This window comes from Cebidichthys violaceus, unplaced genomic scaffold (assembly GCF_023349555.1).
Source record: "Cebidichthys violaceus isolate CVI_PGR_0920_01 unplaced genomic scaffold, fCebVio1.0.p SCAF_3, whole genome shotgun sequence".
Taxonomy (NCBI): domain Eukaryota; kingdom Metazoa; phylum Chordata; class Actinopteri; order Perciformes; family Stichaeidae; genus Cebidichthys; species Cebidichthys violaceus.
Window position 1 is genome coordinate 5,718,449 of NW_027176483.1, and position 23,875 is coordinate 5,742,323.

Below are 23,875 nucleotides of genomic sequence, written 5' to 3' on the forward strand. Positions count from 1 at the left end.
GGGCTGCAGCCACCGCTGATGCTCCTCCCCTCTGTCCCACAAAACAGCAGGATAATAAAATGAGAGAGGAAATGACCGACTTCACCGCTTCATCTAGCACACAGTCTGTTTCAGAGGTATTTCCGAGAGCCGAGAAAATGACTTTGATGGAAACGCTTTACACGTACTAAATACTCGATAAATAAGTAATGAGTCATTTTCAAGACACCGACGTAATGTGCATGTGTAGGAGTGTGAACGACCGCAGTAGATATGCTTAGAAAGTAGGTGTGGGTGTGTGAAAGTATGAGAGCGGCAGAGTGACGAAGGCAAGGAAAGATCAATGAATCCAAACGGCAAGATGTTTCCTGCGTTTTAAATACAGCCACAGGTTTCTATATTAAGTCTTAATAATGAAAGCTGTTTCTGACAAGGTACTGCATGGTATATTTGTGTTGTCCCAAATATTATGACAAGCAAATCAGTTCACTTAAACACAGACATTCTTCAGAATTATTTGATTACGGCTGCAGCTCATGATTATTTTTGGTATAGATCAATCTAACGGTTATTGATTAAACAGCTATTTAAATTAAATTTAAATTAAAATTAAATTAAATTTAATTAAATGCTATTCTTTAGACCAAATAACATATTTGTTGTTTTATGTGAAAGCAAAAGACCTTCAATTTTCTTAAACAGGAAAAAGAGGAAATGTAGGAAATGTAACAATTGAGCGACACAAACCAGAGAATGTGGGACATATATTTGCTTGAAAAAAAAAGAAAAGAAAAAAGAATATATATATATATATATATATATATATATATATATATATATATATATGTATATATAGTATATATAGAAATATATAGAATATATAGTATATAATTATATATAGAATATATAGTATATATAGTAAGTATATATAGTATATATAGAAACCTGGATAATATTAGAATCATGTAAACTGAATCATGTAAACTATATATATTTAGTTTAATTCAAATCCAAATCCCTTTCGACCCTCTTTCGATACATTTCTGCATTAACTAGAAGCCAGATCATAGAACCCGTTGTTGAAAAAAGCTGGCAGCAACAAGTCCCATGTGTGATTGCATGCAACAGGAGGCCTCTACGTACCACCACGTGCTATTTATTCAGCCTTTTGAATCTACTTGTCCGTGGAATTACCCCAGCTTAGTGCCAGACAAGCAAACAGACAGACGAGGGGGACTAGCATGCACTCAGCACAAAGGATCATGGTAAACAAAGTAAACAAATGCCCTCATATGATGGGGTCTAATCCCACTTAGGGTATCACTGTAGTCAAATGCCACATCCATCCCTCCCTGCTCCTCAGCAAAGATATCCACCAGCTGCAACCCTCCCTCCACCCTTCGCTTAGCTCACCCCTCTTCCTCCCCCTATCCTGACACCCATCCATCTCTCTCCTTACCAGAGAAGTATGGAAGTCATTTTACAGCTTTATTGTCCCATTCCAGCTCAACAAACCCCCTCCCTCCCTCCTTACTTCCACCTTCACGTACTGTACCACCCCCTTTCTCTAAATTAGTCATGATTAATGTGTACGCCACGCATTGGGCCGTCTTAATTAAATAACACCATCTAATTAGGGGCCGATTTCGGCTGGTAATGGCGCCGTAAGATGGCGGAATGGGATTGTGCGGCGTGACAAAACATTCATGAAGTCCGTCAAACTCCCTGGGCGGTCACACTCCCCTGGTTTCACACAAACAGCCCCCTCCTAATCTGACAGTTACATTAAAATGCAAATAGCCCAGATGTGAGGGTTTGGTAACAAGTGAGGCTTACAGCTCCCAGGGTGCCACAATGGACCCCCCCCCAACCCCCCCGATATGATATAAGCCAGGTAACAGGTTGATAGCTGTTGACCTAGAAGAGGCTGTTTAAACATTGGCACCGTTAGACACGTGTAAGATTACGCAGTCTGGAAATCTCTTGGAGCCGAGAGATAGCGGCTCTGATGAATCCATCGTACATGAATAAATACTTGTCATCCGAAAAGATATACAATCCCTTATCAGTGATTGTTTACCGTCCTGATAGCGCGGTTTTGTGGACGTATCGCTCGTTTTAATTAAATCAAGCTCAAGACGGACTGAAAGGTCAAAGAAAATTAAAGCATATTAATGAGCGGAGGGCACGGGCGGCATACTGCATCAGGTCAGGGAGACAGACGCCAACCCCCCCCCCCCCTCCTTTCTCCCTCCGACCTCGTCACACACACACCCACATCACACACATACATGTCCCAGCGAACTTGAGCAAGGTGCGAGACGTGAACAATATGTGGTTGGTGTCTGTCTCTCTGTGTGTGTGTGTGTGTGTGTGTGTGTGTGTGTGTGTGTGTGTGTGGGACGCCCTGTCTAGAGCATCCCCTGCAGTGCACCATCATGGCTAGATGTCAAAGCCAGCTATTCCAAAATACCTACCCTTTAAAACCCCTTAGCAGCAATAATACCTCACAGCGGCTTGTGCTCTTGGTACAAATAAAAAGGAAAAACACCATTCACTCCCACAGAGGGGCAGCTGCCGTCACAAAGGGATATTGTACTTTTCCTTTGTGCTGTGGCTAAAGAGAAAACTACAACATCCTTGCTGTGGGGGTGAGGGATTGGTTGGAGTAGTGAAGGGGGCGATGCAAATAGGGGTTTGGACATGAATCAAAAGACTTAAGTTTCACTGCATCATCGGGGCTGGACCACTTCTTCCCGCTCCCTCTTTCCCCAGGACTCCCATCCTCTCATCCCCCCCCCCCCCCCTCCGCTCACTCTGCTGCATTCATGCTATCGCAGCCGGGAGACCGTCTTCCGAAGGGCATCCTGGCAGAGTGTGAACATTGCTCTTACATGTCGGTCTTGAACAGAGATGTGAACACTAATGGTTTTTGGCAGGGCCCGGGTCCTCAGTGGACACGCTGCTGGAGCAGAAAGAAAACAAGCGGGAAAAGCGGGACAGGAGGGGAGGAGCAGGAGGGGGGGGGGGGGGGGGGGGGTTGGGACAAGTGCAGAGAAAGACCAGGTGTCTTGGCAGCGGCGGGCTCACTCGCTTTACAACAGCACCATCTGTCTTTGTGGGGAGAGCCTTACATTGTTGGATAACTGATGTCGCTGCTCAACACGCATCCAGAGCACTGGGTGAGTTTTAGTGTCGTGTCAGCCAGTTTAATTGTTTAATAGGCTGTTACGGTTGCTACTTTTTATATCTGGACGAAGTGATGCGGCTAATATGAGCAGAGTGACTTGCACATGTTAGACGGACATAAATTATAGATCATATTATAAATTATTTACTTTCATCTTCATCTCTCAAAATGCCTGAGTGACTCATTATTTTTCCTGAACTATTATTCGAATGTCATCTGGTGAAAGAGTCCGAACGGCAGAGAGATGCACTGACGGACTCTAAAGGGCCTCTTTTCAAGGCAGAAATGAGAGGCAGTAAAAAGGAATCCTCTTTGTGACAGATGCACTCAGTGCGACTGCAAATGTAACTTTTCCATGAGCAAGCAACATTCATCGTCTCAGCGGTCCTGCACCTCTCTGCTCAGCTCTGTCTCCGGCCAACCGGAGAGACGGGACAAGATGGATGCCGTGTCACCGCGCTGGCCGGAGTGACAGATGGGCTGATTACACGAACGCATCCCTCCGGCCGTAGAAAAACAACACAACTTGCCTGCAAGCTAATGGCCTTCATCTGCCTGCACCGTATGGGTAGTTGATGTGTGTTGTTAATATGGAAAAGCAGCACTGTTATGGACAGATCCCATTACAGCCGTGGCCTCCCTCTTGACAGCTTGTACCGGAATAGACACCTGCCACACAGGTTTTTTTTTTTTTTTTTTACAGCCCCCAAACAGACAAAACGCTAAATCACCGCGTGGCAACCTCGTGTCCGGCCGGCTGGCTTCAAGGGCATGTTTTCCTACCTCTAGACGGACACATTGCAAATGCATAAACGGATTCCTGTCACTGGCTTGATGTGTGGGTGGGTGTCAGGCTCTGCAGTGCGCAGTGGTTTCTCAGCAGGAAAGCCGGGGCAACAGGAGCAAAAACCAAGGCATCAGCCAAGAGAGACACGGCAAACACACCTTGGTTTTTGGCCAAAGATATGTTGGAAAAAAAAAAAAAAAAAAAAAAAAAAAAAAAGATCATGAGAGAATAAGTGTGGGTGCTGAAGGTGATCTTTCAGGATTAGCCACCCTCCTCTTGCCTTGCGCCTACCTGTGATTTAAAGGCCGGGCTGATTAATCATACTGCCATTGAGTCTCTGTTCAGGCGAGACGTTTAGATCAATCACGCCCGCCGGAGGGGAGCGTACAGTGGCTCTTACAAATGGGAAGCAGAGAATGAGGAAAAAGGGGCAGAGAGAGAGAGAGAGAGAGAGAGAGAGAGAGAGAGAGAGAGAGAGAGAGAGAGAGAGAGAGAGAGAGAGAGAGAGAGAGAGAAAGAGAAGAGAGAGAGATTGAATGGCTTACTCCATGCTCCCAGCCATCAGCAGGAAAAGGTTGTAGATGTGTGAGAAGATGAAGAGGAAGAGGATGGCGCTGAAGAACATGGTCATCCAGGGAGCCATGATCCTCGCGGAACATTTTCAGGCGCAGGTATCGACCTAAAGGAGGCATGACAAGGACACTGCTGTCAGTGGGGGGGGGGGGGGGGGGGGGGGGGGAGTGGTGGTTCAAACAGCACGTCAACCTGCTAACATGTACGGCCGCGGAAAATGAAAGTAAATTAGTCACACAGATCAATAACGTCCCCCTCTGTCAGACAACGTGGCCTTTTAGCGATGAAATTAAGATTAAAGACCACTTGGAGGTGTCACTTCCACGGCCTTGAAGTAATTGTCTTATCCTGACCAATTTCGAACATTGTCACCATTTCATCAGCAACCCCAACAGAAAATATTCCACACACACACATCATCATTTAATGCATCTGTTTGGACATGATGTCAGTGGATTGATGCTCGCCTTTTGTTTTCGTGATGGGAGCTCTGCATGATTAGAGAAATGATTCAAACAGTTGTGACCTGTGGTGGTGTTTTGTTTTTAATACAATCCTGGCTTGCAATCAAAAATGATTGAGATACGTTTCTCCGGCGGAGCATGAGAGTGATTCAGGTATGCAGGCCTCTGCTCAGAAAGCATAATCACAGGAGCTTGTCTTCTGGCGTGGTGGCAGCGCTCAGCACTACTCGTTGTTCTTATACGACTCTTAGCTTGTTGTTGTACCTTGAAAAGCCTACAGCGGCCAGCTTATAGCTCCTCCGTGGCCGCTATAATAGAATGACGGACTAATCTTTACTTTGGTCGCCCCTAATGACAAACAGAAACATATTTAGATCGTTAATTCAAGGACATGTTTTTTTCTGGTCACAGTGGCATTATGAAAAAGCATTACATAAGTAAAGTATAAATTACTGACAGGTCTGAATAATACCATGTGTGATGCAATTAGGGGTGCATAATGTAATAGTCCTTGATCTACCTCCCACACTGCTCGTGGAACAGAAGCAATCCACTTTGTACATTTAGGGGGTTTGTTACCACCACCATCACTCAGACCTGGGTCAAATAGCATTTGCAAATGAAACAGATTTTTTTTTTTTTTAAAGAACTGCTAACACCTGCAAGTTGAGGGTTACGTAACTGACTTTTGGGAGACAGTGAAAATGTCTTGCACAGCAAAGAGAGCTTGATTTAATCAACTTGTTCCATTTCCTTATTCTTTCATTTGTATTATATGAATACAAATTGTGATTTGAACAATGCAGAAATAAAAAAACAAAAACATAATTAAATGTATGTGAGAAATTTATGACAGTATATCCATTATGACAAACAAAACCTGGTTGATCAGAATGTGAAAACCACATTAAAGGTCCCCTATACATATTTTTTTCCACGTCTTACGGTTCTCTCATCGCAGAATTTCGCTCAAATTCTTGGGTTTGTTGCCGAACTAAAGATAATATAAGAAAGAGGACACATCTCAATGCCGCTGCTTTAGGAGACAACAAACACAATTTTCATTTATCACATTCATTATCATATGTAAGGCAGAGAATACATGTTACAACCACTTTACAGGCTGAGTAGACTCCCCACGATGAGGAAACTGATTATGTGTAAAATCCAGGGAGTGCCCCTTTAAATTAAATAATGACTCACAGAAAAGTTGACAGTATTTGACAGTCAATTCATAATTTTCCCCCACAATATGAACTAGGTAACTTAAAAACTGAAATTGTTTCTGTGGTTCAAACTCCACCAGAGTGATACATCTGTAGCCAAATGAGTCACTTCAATTTCAGGTCTCATTCTCCCAACTTATCTTTCACCCTTATCAATAATTAAAGCGTATCAATTTTACAGGGCCTTCAATATGAGGATCATAGCTCCTAAAAAAATGAGAAGAGCCAAATATAGAGGGCTACACGTGCTATATAAATGTACTGGATACATATTTAATTAAGATTTAAGTAAATACTGTATAAGTATCTACTCAGTATTGGTAGATACCGCCTATTAAAGGACAGGCTGGGGCCAAAACTTGACTCTCTAATATGAACAGTGAACCCCAACCATCAACTGCTTCAAGGTTACTCATTAATTAAGGAATCATCTATGAAGAAGCTTGGCTATACACCTCTATCTCCACTACTTCACATATTGCTCACACACACACACACACACACACACACACACACACACACACACACACACACACACACACACACACACACACACACACACACACACACACACACACACTGTGAGGCTCTCCCTCTGCTGTGATCTGGTGCCATCTTCCCAGGAACAACTCTTTGTTTTTTTTCTCTCCTCCAGCTCAGTCAGCATCCCTTTGAGTTACAGCTCCTCTGAGAACTCATTGTGTTTGTCTTCACACACACACACACACACACACACACACACACACACACACACACACACACACACACACACACACACACACACACACACACACACACACACACACACACACACACACACACACACACACACACACACAGAGAGCAAAGCAGAATGCTCCATTTATTTTCCCATTACAGCCTGGCTGGCTCACTCTCCAATAGTTTTACATGCTGTTCACTCTCAGCTTGCTCACTTTTAGGCTTTTTTCCTCGCTGCTCACACAAAAACAAAGATGTTGATATTCCTATGGAGATGAGGATCTTTGTTGAGTTAAAGTGCAGTTATAATGAATGGACCTCCTGTTGTAGCTTCAAATACATTACGCAGACTAAGCCTTTACGTCTTAGCGAACAACAGACCTGCAGTGATTGGTTTTAACTTTGGTCGGTTATAGATACAGAAGAGAATATTGACTTCAATATTCTCTTAATAACACCAGTTAACCGTACATTTTGAGGGTGTTTTAAGCAGAAGCAAGGTGGCTTAGTGCGAGGCCACACCATACGTCATGCTCTGTGGTATTTCAGGGCTCATCACAGATGCATAATTGAATTGACTTGCATGGGTAAACTTAATTGCCTCAAGTGCCAATGAGCCCTGGCTTAGATGTAGGAGCACAGTGTGTATCGGCAGATCTGACTTTTAAAGTAGCACGCCGCGCCAGCGAGCACAGCCGCCCTCTCACAGCCTGTATGGGCAGGATTTAACTAGGGGGGTGATTCAAGACTATTCAGCCAAGCCGTTTGAGTCACCGCACCTCCCGACAGTAGAGGAGCCCGATAAGGTGTGATTCATGAGCGCTGCCTGCTGCGAGGCTCAGCCCGGCAGGGGACAACAACAACAACACACATTGACAAGGCAGCCAACACACATTGACAAGGCAGCCAACACACACACACACACAGACACACACACGGAAAAATCCCCCCAAAACTGTGATGGACACATGTTTTATCTGTTTCTTGCCTTCACTCAAACACACCCACTAACATGGGCCAAGCTGCTGTATTACTCAAAATAATGCAATTACAGTTTGAATCCTTTTGACAGTATTTACAGAATCATTCCTCTGAAGCTATTTATAGCGTTTGGGATGAGATCATATCCACTTGTATAGTTGTTGATGTAGCTGTGTCTCCATCTAGTGGTGATAAACGGACACGCGCCACAGAGCTGACTGGCAGATCTAGAGATAAGCAGTCAACATACTGTGTCCTACTTCTTTTTTTTTTTTGGGGAGGTGTCCAATACAGTCTTAGTCGTTGGGAAGAAAGCATTGGACCATTTGAGGGGACCTCTGGTGTCATTTCAACATCTGTGTCTGAATTCAGTGCCAGTATTAGCATTTGTGGAAAAACAAATCCAGTGTTGGGAATTATTTCCAGTGATGTAAATGAAGCCTACTTTACAGCCTCAACGGCCCATTTCTGTTGATACTAATGAACACACTGAAGCACAGCGCTGACATTTTAGTATAAACCACTTTCACAATACGTTCAAGAAAGCTGCTTTCAACTTTACAAAACAGTGAACAAGACTTCACTCATTCCACAAAAGCAGCAGCAACAAATCCAGTGAAACAAGTATTTCAATTGAAGAAGCTGTGGCTCAGTTTATTAGGTACACCTTCCTATAACTAATGCAGTCTAAGAAAAAAAGCCCTGCAATAAATCCTACTTTCATGAAGGTTATAATGTTTTTGTTGAAACTGTTTTAGAGAGGTGTTGATTCAACTGTATGATCATTAGGGAGTTTGTGTTGTTGTTGAACTGTATTGCACTATATTGACAGGTGTTTCTATTAATTTGTCCCCCCAATTTATATCAACGAGGGTTAGCTGAATAGCAGAAGCACCACTCTTCACTGCAGGACTGCTGTATTAGTTTTAGGTGTACCTAAAACACAGTAATTCTTTAGGGCACAACAACGTTTTTTAGGATTCCCACTCCAGTCCACATTGTCTCAATCAATCAAGGGATTCAAACTGCCAACGTTACGGTTCCCCCTTCTGATAATGAGCTCACGTGCAATAATTCCGGGAAGTCACAGAATACACAGAAGACCTGGAGCCAGAAACACAAACAGTATAACCAGCAGGGATCAGCAGTTAAACACCTGCACTGGCGCACACAGACAAGCAATTACTGAATGTAGCTTACATGTTTTAACATTGATTTCCTGTATCACACACACACACACACACACACACACACACACACACACACACACACACACACACACTCACACACACAAGTAGTCTCACAGGTAGGGGAGTGCAGCAACAGCTCGTGACAGATGAGAAGCACACAGCTGCTGGAGGAGTGAAGGCGACCTGAGATGTGATCACCGTCTCCATTCATCATGATACCGCTCCTCAACAGCAGCAGGTCGGACACGGCTACAGGAGGTAACCATTCACTAACAACATTCTACATACAAAAATAATGGATGATACAATAACTAACTAAAAAAAAAAAAACTTGATTATTTTACTAATTGTCATTTTTATTTAAATTTCCTGACACAACTGTTGTTTAAATGTGAATACTGTCTACATTACCCTTATACTTGCTGTGTAGCTGTATGATAATAAAAACGTCATCCTCACAAGATAACATGTCATGATCTAGGTTGAAATGAATTGTTGACATCTGCTTATTTGAAAAATGGATTTATTATCCGACGTATTGGCAATAGATCAACAGGCCCCAGCTTTCATTGTTGGCAGCAGACAGTCAAGCACTGTCTGCTTCCTGGACACGCTGGTGACGCTCTGAGACTATGGAGACAGTTACCGTAAATAAGAACGGGCCCATGGAGAGAGAGTGGGTGACACGTCTTACTTAAAGTACTGTCTGAGAACAGGGCTTACTGGCAGAGTCAATAAAACAGAGGGAGACCTACATTATTGTGGAAGTTATTAAAAAACAAAACCGACTAAAATGAGTATGCCTTATAGAACAGAATGACCACTGTGTTTTATAGAACTAAAAAGAAGTTAGATGATATAACAGCATTATGATTTACACAGCTTGCTTTTACAGAATTGAGCATATTGGCCTTCATTTGGTAAGAGAACGTTATACTTTAGGGTTAAAATATTGTGGTTATGAGAAATAAACACTTTATTAATGTCAGGTGTGGTGAAGCTTTGATAAAAACAAATAATAATTGCACCTCTGGGGTTTGCACGGCAAACTCCAGTCTCCTGCATAAAAGTCAAACATGTCAAATTTGCCTCCAATTTGATGGGAGTACAACACTAAAACGTTAAGATATGAACAATAATAATACAGTAACAAATCTGCCTCCTGTCCTTGAATCCCAGAGGTGCTTCTAGAGTTCCTGAACCAGTCGACAGTATTCTGCGGCCAGTTTGAGAACGGCCAGTGGCATTGCTACATCCTGCTGGTTCTCTTCTCTTTCGGCCTTCCCGTGGGCATCCTGGGAAACATAGTGGCTATCATCAACTACTCCTGCTTCAGAAAGACCTCGAGCACCAGCAATCTGTTCCTGCTGAACCTGGCCCTGTGCGACTCGGCCTGGATTCTCACCCTCCCCTTCAGCCTCTACTTCACCATGCAGAGGCCCTACCTCAAAGACATACAGATCTTCTGCCAGTTCAAGAAGATCTCCTTCAACATCAACATATACGGCAGCATCCTCTTCCTCACGCTGATCAGCTTCGATCGCTACGTCGGGACGGTGCACCCGATCAGCTCTCTCCGCTGGTGGGACGTGGGCAAAGCCAAGCTGTGCTCGGTCTGCGCGTGGGTCGCCGTGGTCCTCAGCTCCATACCGGACCTATTTGTGACTTTTGCTGTTCAGCGACCAGAAAACATCAACGTTTGTATGGACCACATCCAGGGCCCTTTGAACTACGTCAAGACGATCACCATCATCAGGACAACAGTAGGCTTCCTGCTGCCGTTCAGCGTCATGCTGGCTTTCTACGTAAAGACGGTCCAGGTTTTGAGGCGCCTCCCAACGGGTACGAGGCACAGAGGAGCCCAGCGGGCAGCAGGGAAGCCTCTGCGGCTCATCACCGCTGCCATGCTCGTCTTTGTGGTTTCCTTCGTGCCGTACCACGTCATGATCGTCACCCTGGTGTTCATGAGGCTCAATAACCAAGTCACACCATCCAACACCAACGTCCTCTACGCCTCCTATGAGTTCTTTGAGGCCATGTGCAGCGTGAGCAGCTGCCTGGACCCGGTGCTCTATATTGTGGCTAGTGAGCAGTTCCAGAGGAAGCTGCTGGCCTTGAAAGGAGGCCGATACAGGAGGCTGTGCTGCAGAGCCAGCCGGAGGGTTGGGGTGATTGAGTGACCGAGTGGACCCTACGCCTGACCATTTCGGCTAGTTACCTTATCGCTGTTACACATGTGCCAGTGGCACACGTTAATCATACAATTATTATGGCATAGAGAAAAAAAGAAACCACTGTGGCTGATAATCAGATACAATCAGGGTTAAACCTCATTATGGCAGGTTTAGCACTAAATAAACATTTAATATGTTTCAAATGTATTGGACTTGATGACATGAAGTGTTCTCATCCTCATATGTGCTTTACCTCGTAAATCATCATCTGTGGTCTGATTGATAGACATTAACAAAAGTACCGTTGCAACTAACTAAGTTATTCTGCTGATTATTTTCTTGACTAATGGTTTTGTCAATATAATGTCAAAAATATTAACAAAACAAAAGAATTCAATCTATGAAGATATACAACAGCGTAAAGTATCAAATCCTCATATTTGAGAAGCTGGCATCGCTGAACGAATGTTGATTTTTTCGGTTGATGAATGACAGAAATGATTAGCAGATTATCAAAATATTTTCACATTCATTTTCTGTTGTCTGTCGATTAACGGGCGAATCAGTTCAGCTCTACACACAAGTTTAGTGTGTGTTCAAAAAGTTGTTAAATGAACTGATTTGCTCAATCCCATACAGACAGGTAACAAATGAAAGGGTTAATTTCAATAAATGGCTGCAGATGCTTCCATACAGGGCAAAACAACAAACAGCTGTATCATAACAAGAAAGCACAGGTGAATGAATACATCGCCCTGTTAGACATTTGTATAGGTGGTGGGATTAACTCCTGTTATAGTCTTATCAAAACAAATCTACCAAAACCTCCTCTTCAAATATTTTTGACTGTTGTGGAGTGAAGTGGAAACCGCACATGGAAAATGTGATCGGAATGAACAATGAAAGCAGTAAACACTGGGCCTCGAAAAACCAAAACACGGCTCATGTTTGGACAAACAGTAAATGATAGCATCATATCCATATTGATTCCTGAACTAAAGATGGCGCAGTCTTTGGATCTCAATCACCGCTCTTTGTATTACAGTGGAGGGCGGCTCCGCTGTTCTGTGAGCGCGTGCTTTCATCTATTTTAGGTTTCGGTACGCGTCTCTTCTGTGCCCTGTTTTGATTTGAAGCATCAGAACAACAATCCTGCCCTCCTTAGGGATCCTAATGAACATCCTCCCTCAAAACACAAACCCGGAGTGCAGAGAGCCTCAGCACTGCCTGGATCTTAGCATGCGCACACACACACACACACACACACACACACACACACACACACACACACACACACACACACACACACACACACACACACACACACACACACACACACACACACGGGGGGGGGGGGGGGGGGGGGGGGGGTTGGGGAATAGCCATGACTACGGCCACTAGCGACCCCAGAGCTGAACTCCTCTGTAACTAAGTGTCTGGATAATAAATCTGAGCTGGGAAATGACAACAGAACTCCCTCCGCAGGGAGCCTGCAGCGAGTAGAGTGGAGACTCAGAGAGCCGGCCACTGGGCCACTGTAGCAGAGAATCTGCTCCTGTAAAGGAGGCCGGCTAGATCAGTTCATCGGGTTATTTATGGCTCGGCTGCAGACCGAAGGAGTCGTACGTTTCAGTTAAATAAGCAATTTCCTTTTGGCTGGATTCTTTTGTTTGGTAGCTCTTGTCATTATTGCTCTGAGTCACCGCCTCCCTGTTTGCTATGCAAACACCTTTGTGCTTCATCCGTTACAGCAAGCACATGGAAATCAAGCTCACGCCACAGGTACAGCTTATTAATAATGCCTTTGTGACAGTGAAAAACAATCGTGACGGTTTATGAAATATTACAATACATTTTCTGGGGTGAAAAGTGTTTTTATTTTGTAATTTAATCTCGTTATGGTGATTTGTGTTGAACTACACAAGATAAGAACTAAACTGCACTTCAACATTAGCTCAGATTTTGGTGCAACATGCTGTAAACACAATACTGACATATTATCATCGTGTTGGCAAACATTTGTTATACTCATCCATCAGACAGGGAGCAACAATAGTCATTGGGATCAATTTGTTCCATTGCTAATATTAAAATGTTGATTAGAGCAGCTTTAATTTGTTAGTTCATTTTCACAATTCTACTGCATTAGACACCAAACATCCCCTGGTAGTATTGTCTACTGTAATAGTCTGGATTTCCAGACAAAAGTACAACCACACGCTGTACTGACATCTTCAAAGACGTCGACATGCAGGAGACAGCCGCCTCACGCAGTAAGACTGAAGTATAAATTCAAGCTGCAGGGGAACTGCAGTGCACCGCCACTAATAATAGTCATGAGGCTAATTATAACTGCAGATCAGCTGTATAGATCAGACGGGGTCACGTTGCTATTTGTGGATTCCTTGGTGATGCACTGTACAGATGCAGAATCAAGAATATACCTCAATCTATAGTGCATAGGAAATGAGCCATGTCAATGAACAGAAAGTGTATCTGAAACTACTGATAAGTTAATGATCATTCATTTATGAAAGGGAAATTACAAACCTCAGCAGAATAATTGATAATGATAAGTCCACCTTAGATTACAAAATGTAAAATATGATTAATGTCTGGAAATGTGTTTGTGTTACATTTGTGTGAACTCATTAAAAAATGGATTAAACTGTTTTAAATGTCTTTTAATCTCAGTACGATGTATTACTGAAATGATATTGAATATTGTTAAATATTTATGAGTTACTATAAATGTAATGGTAGATTACAAATCTTAAACATATACAGTTCTGGTCACTATTATTGGCACCCTTGAAATTGTTTGCATAACCGGTACAACATCGATTAGTCTACAAAATGTCAGAACAGAATGAACAATGTACCTCACAGTTTCCTGAAGCCCAAGGTGATGTCCTTAAATTATTAATTTTTTTTCTCTTAAACCAGAACATATTTAATTTGCATCGGTATAAAACAGAAACAGAGACGCTGTAACTAGCAAATGTTTGTCATTATTATTATTATCATAATCCTTGTTGAATAATTTCCTGATGACAAATTAAAAGACTAATTGTTTCGACAGCATTATGAATAGACGGACATTAATTCACTCTCAACAGCAACAGACACATACAAAGCATGCAGCCCCCCCCCATCCACTCATCTACACACACACACACACACACACACACACACACTCAACTTTGACCCGCAGCCACACAGTGCAGTACATAAGCCATGTCAGCCTTTGCGTGGCACAGTAATAACATATGACAGAACCCAGATGGCATCCTGCAGGCTACACTCATCAAGATCAGGGAACGGGGACGAGAGGCCCTCCAAAAACAGAGCAACCAATGACAGATCTCACACTCTTTAACACACACACACACACACACACACACACACACACACACACACACACACACACACACACACACACACACACACACACACACACACACACACACACACACAGCTCAGCAGAGCAGCCGACGTTGTGAACAGCTCCGTGTTCAACGGAAGCAGGGTTTTCTCCCATTACCGTCACCTTTTCTTGTGCCGTTCACGCTATTCTGGAGCCTTAAATGACTCCTCCACGTAGAGATGAGCGGTCAGCGTTTGATTGAATGTAAGTGTCTGTAATAAGATGCAAAGGAGGGTCTAATCCGGTTAGGATGGCGCTCCACATGACTCACAATTACCCTTCAATTTACCTTTTAGAAGTCGCACAGCCTTGGAGAGAGATATATTAGCATAATGCATTCACCTAAGGACTGAGGCAGCAGGAGAAAGAAATGAGAAGCGGTTTTACTTTTCCAATTATGGAGATGGGCAGTGAGATAGTCATTTAATGAGAGAGTCGGCCCACAATGCAAAGCTTTAGTGGTGCTATATGGTGCTGCAGAGAGAACAACCAGTTATGTATGAGACACTAGTTAGAAATATGATGTATAACACTACTTATGTTTTATTAAAACTAGATTGTACAAGATGACATTTTAACACACCATGCTACATTAACATTTACCTTCGCACGGTACTAATTTTTACTGAATAGAGCTTGAACGCATCATAATGTAACTCAATGCAACCGCCGTTGACGTTAGCGGTTAGCTCTGTGATTTAGCCAAGCAGGACGCAGCACAGTCCTGCTGCAGCAGTAACTAAGCTCTCTTGCCAACTTCAACACAAATGTGTTGTTCACAATGTCGCATTGTCAGGGGAAAAAAAAGTGTGCACAAAGGTGTCTAACCACAGGTGTGTAGTGCTAGCTTGCACATGTGCAGTAGCAATCGGGCAGGATGTGCGGATCAGGTAGCGAGTGACACGTGTTGTTCTTGTTCCTGTGTAGTGTAAATGAGCTGATAAATTATAAAACTTAATATGGACAACCCTTTTTTTTGTGTGAATGAAACATACAACATACAACGTTTTAAGTAGTGATGTCTAGAGGTGCTGGCAGGCCTACTTCCTTACCTTTGGACAGAACCAGGCTAGTTGTTTCCTCGTATTTCAGTCTTTATACTGGTAATAATCTGCTCACATAAATCTCTGAAAGACAGCGAATGAGTGCATTTGCCAAAATGTCAAGCTATTCCTTTAAATTTGTAGGTTGGGTATGTTTTCAATGTCAATGGTTTTCATATCTTCCATCTGCACATCATTTGACCTGTAGCGCTCTTATTTTGATGTTCTCATGGCTGTTGTCAGTTAAGGTTCAAGCATCCTTTGCTGTCACTTCCAATAGACTATGGAGCAGATTGACATCTGCCAACTTAAATTGACTTTTTCCCCAAGAACGTTTTCACAATCCATCTCTATTTTGTAGTATTTGGGTCTTAATGAGTGAGAAGTGAATTGTTTACTTGGTCAAATTAAGCCCAATAACTGTAACTTACTCGTCTTTTTTTTATGAGAAGCCAAACGCAGTCTGATTTTTGTTGTTGTTGCTTGTACTGCACTTCCACTAAAAGTGAACAGCAAAGTCTTTTGACTATGATCGGCCCAAAGGAGTCTAGTGTGTCTTAACCGAATCCATGGCTGAACAAACCCCATTCAAACCGAAATAGACAGCTCACAAACCCTGTGACCTAAGATTTAATGCAAATGTGTAATGACAGCTAGTCTCCCTCTGGATGACCAGAAGTCACTGGCTACGGCCCACTCCATTAGAGATCACACATAGCCTTGAGTGGCTGAATGGAACAGCATAGGTTGTTCCTTGAACCTCAAATGTAGTCTTAAAAATCACATAATCTGTCACAAGCTATTCATCATCAAGAGTTTATTCTGCTGAGAACAATACTGTGCACCTCTGCCTACTCTAAATAGCAACATGACTGAAAAAAAAACATAACTGAACATAAGGATTGCAGTTATGCGACAACTGGATTAACATTTGTGAGTGATTCTGAAGGGCTAAATCATATATTGTGCCGAATACGGTAAAAAAGAAAAAAGAAAAGCGCTAGAGGGAGGAGGTGGTGCGATTCCCTGTGAAATGTTTTCTAGGCCATTTATAAATGATAGATGATGCAGGCGATGTGTCAGCTTTCAAAAACAATGTCTGTCTCCAGAGTTGGGACGAATTGATTTGAAGTTAAGCGTAGCTGCAAACAGAATGAGCGTGAAAATGACTCTAGCTTGAAAGGCAATACAGATTTGTCAAATGGCATCAGAAAAACACCGTCCCCAAAATCAGTTGAACATTTCAAAGTGATTTTTTTTTTCCTCCAGGTACTCAAACCTTTGCATGGACCGTGTTTCCCACTGCCGGCCTACACGTCACGGTGCAGAAGAGATGGTGGATGGAGGTCAGCAGGGCCTTGGTACAGACTGCATCATGTGCAGTAGGTGGGCCATGTGGGCCTGTGTGACAGATCTATAATAGATGATGGATTTTACAGCTCTTATGCCTTACCTGGGTTGCGATTACATAACTGCTTTACTGAAATGTTGTGCCGGGCACATCCCGCCTCTCGACCGATCTCGTTCCCTCTCTACCACTGATTCACTTCATCTGTCCCGAGTACGAGTACAAACACACACACACACACACACACACACACACACACACACACACACACACACACACACACACGCTCCCTCACAACTATACACAATTGCCCATTCACACACACACACAAAACATCACTCTGTCGCACTTACAAATACACACGCCCACACACAGACACACAAACCATCTGTTCGGAGGCTTGTTGAAGTGCATTAGTTGTACCTGGCTGCAGGATGCGCTGTGCTTTTTCTGTCCTCTATACCCTCAAGTCAAAGTGGTCAGACCCTGATCCAGATACACTGGGCCTTAGTGTAGTACCGCACTGAGAGCTACTACAGTTCATGTGATGAAGCACCTACTTTACTATCATGAGTCACGCAAAGGAGAAAATGCTAATGGTGGAGTACTATATCGAGGTTCTCCGGTTTGCACAGTATTGACTGAAAATAATAAATAAAAAGGTGTTCTGTCTCAATCTTCCAATCTAACTACAAGCAAGTAAGTGTGTTTCCCAAAACTATCTGCATGCATAGATAACACCAGAGGTAAGTGAGATGAACCGACTCGGAGCAATTTAGGTCGTTGTCATGTGAATTTCAATAAGACATTATGTTGTATGGGCCATCAAATTGTCTATCTAAATAAAGATGATATATTGTATTTCGGACCTATTCCAATTAAAACTACATCAAATGAACTTCTCTATTACAGTCGTAGAAATCTTGAAGGATGTTGTGTGTATGCATCAAGTAATCCAATATGGGCCACCCTGACCCACAGGAAGATAGACTCTAAGAAAGGAAACACTTTGTTCAATGAAACGATTGCAACTTGAGAAAGAACAGCTGCTGTTATCAGACCCACGGTCCTCAAAGCCATTTTCTATTTCCCCTCTTCCCCTATTCTGTATTCACAGAAAGTATCATCATGCACTCATACATTCTATTTATGCTCAGACGATCACTCAGTGTACCCCCCCCCCCCTTCTCTGTGCCCTCCAATTATAGTCATTAATGGTTCATCCCAAAGAAATAAGCCAGGGTGGCCAATAATATCCGGGCCTAAGTGAGTTGTGAAGTGACTGGGAAATTAAATGTGTCAGTTAAGAAGGAAGCACTGCGAACTGCTGCGGATAAAACAAATGACGGGCTGATGGAATTGGAGTCCCAGCCTTATGAGAGGAGAGTGAAATGGAAAGAGTCAAGCTGTCAAGAGAGCGAGAAGAGAGAAAAGGCCGGGGCTGCAAGACGAGGTGGGAAAGATGACACGAGGTCGACGGAGAAGAGGCAATGCATCAAGGAGGTGCGAGAGGTGGAAGAAGTGAGCAACAGGAGGGATGACTTACGGAGGTGATGGATGTTGTTGCGTTGCAGAGGCTCCATCATAGCAGGAAAAGCATGTCTAATAAAATCATTAATATATGATGGCTGCATTCCATTTGGGTGTATCGGAGTCCTGCAAGCGTGCTTGCTCACCGGCATGGCTTGTTTAAATGGAGCTAAGCCATCGTCGATGCACTGAACATGTGAAGCTAATATCATTCATGATGGCTATGTTCCATTTCAGTGTCACTGTAAGCCATGAATGCACAATCATGCACGATACTGGGACCCAAAAAACTGACACGCCTAGACGCCAATATTAAAAAGGGAACGATTTTACACATAAAAGTCGGTCTACAGTTATCGGGGAGCGCTACTGCATACGTGAGAAGAACGTTGAATAAAGTCTTTTGTCGCTCCACAGGGAGCTGAGCAGCATCTGAAAACGAGCCTCAAGTGACACATTAGCCACTAATAGCATAACGTGACGTGGCCGGCAGGTTTTGACAAGGAAGAAGAATGCGGTCCATAAAAAAAAAAGATATCTCTGGTTCTACTGCATTGATGTTTATCTATTTTTGTAAATGTTCTCTTTTAATATGTACTATTTACACCATCCCCCCCCCCCGTGACATGTCAAAATGTCTGCCAGTGAAAAACACCTATTGAGTTGTTTTGTATCCTTGTGTGGAATATCAAATTAAGTATTTTTACTCCATCTATAATTGTCTATCATTCACTTATTTTATCGTAAGACATAAAATGGTTTCTCATGTCTAAACCTCCTCTCTTAAACAAACACAACAGTCACGAGGGTGACCGGGGCTAAGTGGAGAGCAGGGCTGTCCTTCAATCAGAGAATCGGAGGTTCGATCCCCGGCTCGACTGCTCCACTAGTCTCATGTCAACGTGTCCTTGAGTGTGTATAGATAGATACTGAATTGTAAGTTGCTTTGGATAAAAGCGTCTGCTAAAAATGACTGTGATTGAAAAAAGCCCACAACAGTAGATTGTGCCTCTTTATAACGGTTACAAGCCCAAAAGGTAAAGAACCACTGATCAGATACAAACGGGAAGAAGAGTCCTTAAAACAAAGTCAAAAGTCTACAAAGACTTAACTAACCTTTTCTGCACTCAATATGCGGAATGCATTGATATATGTACAGTATAATACATGTATTCAGCAGCAACATATCACATACATCTCTTATGTACACACTACACTATGGAGTTTGTATTGTTTTATGAATATTAATATAATTAGAATTACCTAATCTTGCAGTAGCCTCACTTATCTGATACGAGCTAGAGCTGAAACGATTAGTGGATTCATCAATTAAGTCATTTCAGGTCATGGAAGCATTATTTCAGTAAATAAAATAAATTCAAAATATTTAAAAAATAACACTTCCCCAGTTTCTGCTTTTCTAAAAGGATAGAATATTTGTAAAAAACAAGCAAATAGATGACTTGTTGGGCTTTAAAAAAGTGTGTTGGGGCATATTTCACTATTTCTGACATTTATAGAGAAAAAAACCAAACGTTATATCATATAATAATCAAGATTGGACAATGAAAATAAATGTTAGTTGCAGCCCTTCTTGAGCCAGAAAGTAATTAAAAATGAACGGATTTGCAAATAGTGTTTGACCCAGATCTGATGATTACTGAGGAGACAGGCAGGATGGGTGTGGGAGCATAGATACAAAGATGACAATCGTCTTTAATTCCATTATTTTTTTGGGGGGAAAAAAATGGCGTATGAGTGGTAAGTGCTTTCTCCTGGTGAACAGCCACAACAAAAACAACTCAGCAGGAAGGTTCCCTCCCTCAGCAGAGACATTACTCGGCACACATTCCGCTGCGTTAATGTGCGCGTGACTTACCAAAGAGTCGGCGGTGGAATATAAACTTCCCGGCTAACATGCCGGTGATTATGGCCAGTATCCAGCATATCACTTTCAGGGTGTTCCATCCGAGGCCCGGGTATTTGTTGAACAGGAAGGAGAAGCAGTTGCCCACCACGATCATGTGGGCCCCTGTCTGACTGTGGGAGATGGGGTCCTCGGCGAAGATGAGGAAGTTAAAGAAGGTGACGAGGTAGGCCACGATGAGGCGCGACCACGGGTGCTGGAAATAGTAGCGAAACCGGGCATCTATTTCCATCCTGCTGAGCCCCCCAGCCACACTACACCTGGGAGTCAGACAGAGGCAGAGGCAGAGAGAGAGAGAGAGAGAGAGAGAGAGAGAGAGAGAGAGAGAGAGAGAGAAAGAGAGAGAGAGAGAAAGTGCTTCTTTCAGTCAGATTACATTACACTCGAATCAGCAGGGCAGATTAGAGTGAAAACATCCCTCAGACTGAGATTAGTGGTAGAAATATAACTGAGGTTTGGTGCAGATTGGGATTATGCTAAATTCAGACAACCGCGATCAGCACCAGTGTCAATAATGCACCTACATGGAGATTTATTTCCTCTTTTTTTCGCAAAGAAAAGGCTTTCCCGTCAACGCTAAAGATTATCAACCAAACATGACAGAGAGGTCTTGATTCAACAAGGAGCTGAAACCAGGAACAAGAACTTTAAAAAGACTTAATTCTACACGAGTCAGTAAAAGAGATTGGGGTGTAAGTGTCGTACCTGGATCAGGTAGAATCTTGACGCTCTTAGCTGTGAAGCGAGGGCTCTCGAGAGGCTTATCCTCCCCTCAGCCCGTCTGATCTGTGCTCCCCTCAAAAAACAATATTGTGACAGCGTTGCGCTGACGCTTTGCCCGGGAACACCTGCCAAGCAGCGGCACCGCTTGAGTAACTTCCCAACAGTCCACCCCCTCTGGATTTTTTTTTTTAAAACTACATTCATTCACCCATTAACTCCACTGTGAACTCCCTCGCTGTGACCAACCCACTGTGACTAGACTCAACTTCCCAAAACCTGTTCCCTGCTTTGACAGGGTTTCCTAAAATACCCCGCAGTAAGCATTTGGGATGATGCGACGGCTCCAGAAATAGAGATACCAAAAGTGAAACACCCATGTGGCTATTAAATTTCCCCGGCATCATGTTTGTCTCGTCATTATGCGCCACCTTGGGTTATGCTAAGCTAGGGATTCCACTAATAGAGGTGGAATTATGACTTAATCTTCCTGCTAAAATGCTGAATTACTTAGTCTGTCTTCATCCCATTCTAACCATTAAAAAGAGGAGTGGTTGTGACAGGGGACCATGCTCCCAGTCTGAGGCCAGACAATTCTGGCAGTGTGCATGGAGAGGGAGTCATCCAGAGCACCCAAAGGACGCCCACGAAAACAGGAGGAGAGCATGCAAACACGACACAGAAAGGACTGTATGGCATATGTTAGTGGGCTGCAGCAGAGAATAATGGGCATGCAATGAAGACATCAGCCATCCTTATCATCCTGCTGCTCATAACACATCCTCTGAACTCCCCGGCTTTCCTATAAACCATCAAAATTACATTTGGACTGACCCAATATAAACAGCCTCTTAAGTGCTGCAGGAAATGCACTGCTATTCGTGCCAGTTCTGTCAATTCCTGAATAGACTACCGTGTTAAGAGCATAAGTCTGTGACCACACACACACACACACACACACACACACACACACACACACACACACACACACACACACACACCATCATCATCATCATCCTCTCTAATGTCAGAGGGGATGTCGCCAAATGTCACATCGCCGACCACACGTACCTCGGAGATAACACAAGCTTGACTGGAATTATCTGATTACACAACTTTAATGTCGATGCACCCAGCGACATCTGGGACGGCCGAAATTCGTGCGAGCCCTGTGCCACGTGCACGTGCGGTAGAAGCACCGTCATGAACGCACCTGCTCCACGCCGTTTTTTCCTCTCGGTCGACAGCCAAGGGGACGAGACGCCCCGCTCCCGCACGGCTCTCCTGTCACATCAAAGCCGACAGCGACGCTCTGATCATCCCAAACACGAGACGATACGGGAGGGTTGCGGAGGGATTATCCATGCGACCTGTTGTTGGTATACAACAGAGGTACCCCCAAATCCTCTGCCATTGTGCTGGACCGTCCATGCGCCGGGCGGCGCTTCCTCAGCGGGTTCCCGCCCAACGGTGCAGTTTCTGGGCTGTTATTAGGACGCTGCTGCCGTGGAGTGGATGGAGATAGCTGGGTCCACACAGCAAGCATAGCATCTGTGCAACGCAATGTAGCCAACACACATTATTCACCAGCGTCAAGACAGAGCCAGTACGCATATACAACTTCCGCCCCTACCCTTTCAAAATAAAACGAAACGGACACGTTTTTGACTGGAATATTTTTTTTTGCAAATATTTTATTTGGGCTTGTCTATCCATCTCATTATCTAAGTATGATGACGTATTATTTATAATCACAGATAGATTATTTGAACTCTCAACAGTGCTATGCATGTTTAATTTTAGCTGTAGCACCAGCAGCAATCGCTCCTTTTTAAATGACACAATCCACACCCTTATTTTGAAGACAAGTTGACGTTGTTTCCGGTATTGCTCTGTGCGTTGTGACCGGTTCTGACCCACAGAGCTGATATTCCCTCTGGTGACAGGATGATTTTGCTGCTGTAAAATCTATTCATTCATTCATTTATTTATTTATTTGTTGAAGTGGTGTAGGAGCTATGAGTAGGAGGGACATAGAGCAGAGACAGGAAGCCCCGTGGCTTCCAGATGTTGCAGGATTTCACGCCAAATGAGATCTGCTGCCACGAGAGGCGGAAATCTCTCAGTTGTCACACACCAGGGACCTAAATCAAAATGGAAAAAATATGACTCGCTTCAATCGTGTTCCAACCATAGTTAAATATGTGAAAAAGACTATACTAAATATATATAATTTATCAAAAATAGAGTTCCAATAAAACCACATTTGTTCACAATGTTGTTTTATTTTAATCTAGTTTAAATACCCAATAGTGTCAACATACATTCCCCATGATTCAAATAAGACTGCTTGCTGACTTAAAAAAAACATTTGTACTTATAAATATGATATGAATACTTCCTTTGCCACTAATATTTGTATCCTTCTTATTTTAAATTGTAAGGCACTACATGCCAACTATTAAAACCGCTATTATTAGGAAATGAGAACAATATATCTAAAGAATAAAAAGTAGATACATAGTTTGACTGTATCGTGTGATTTTGATGTCGATGACGACAGACTCGGGGCGGGGTCATGTCGGTGTAGTCCACT

At 43.2% G+C, this 23,875-nt stretch overlaps 1 protein-coding gene across 1 annotated transcript in view; it reads right to left on the bottom strand.

Annotated features, from left to right (window-relative positions):
- The window catches only part of tmem117 (transmembrane protein 117), a 41,359-nt gene extending 18,516 nt beyond the window's left edge, over window positions 1–22,843 (bottom strand). The window contains 4 exon segments of the mRNA XM_068723956.1: window positions 4,502–4,590; window positions 4,592–4,635; window positions 20,512–20,819; window positions 22,493–22,843. Of these exon segments, the coding sequence (XP_068580057.1) occupies window positions 4,502–4,590; window positions 4,592–4,635; window positions 20,512–20,791 (413 nt within the window). The 5' untranslated portion in view covers window positions 20,792–20,819; window positions 22,493–22,843.
- Window positions 22,844–23,875: the final 1,032 nt, after the last annotated feature.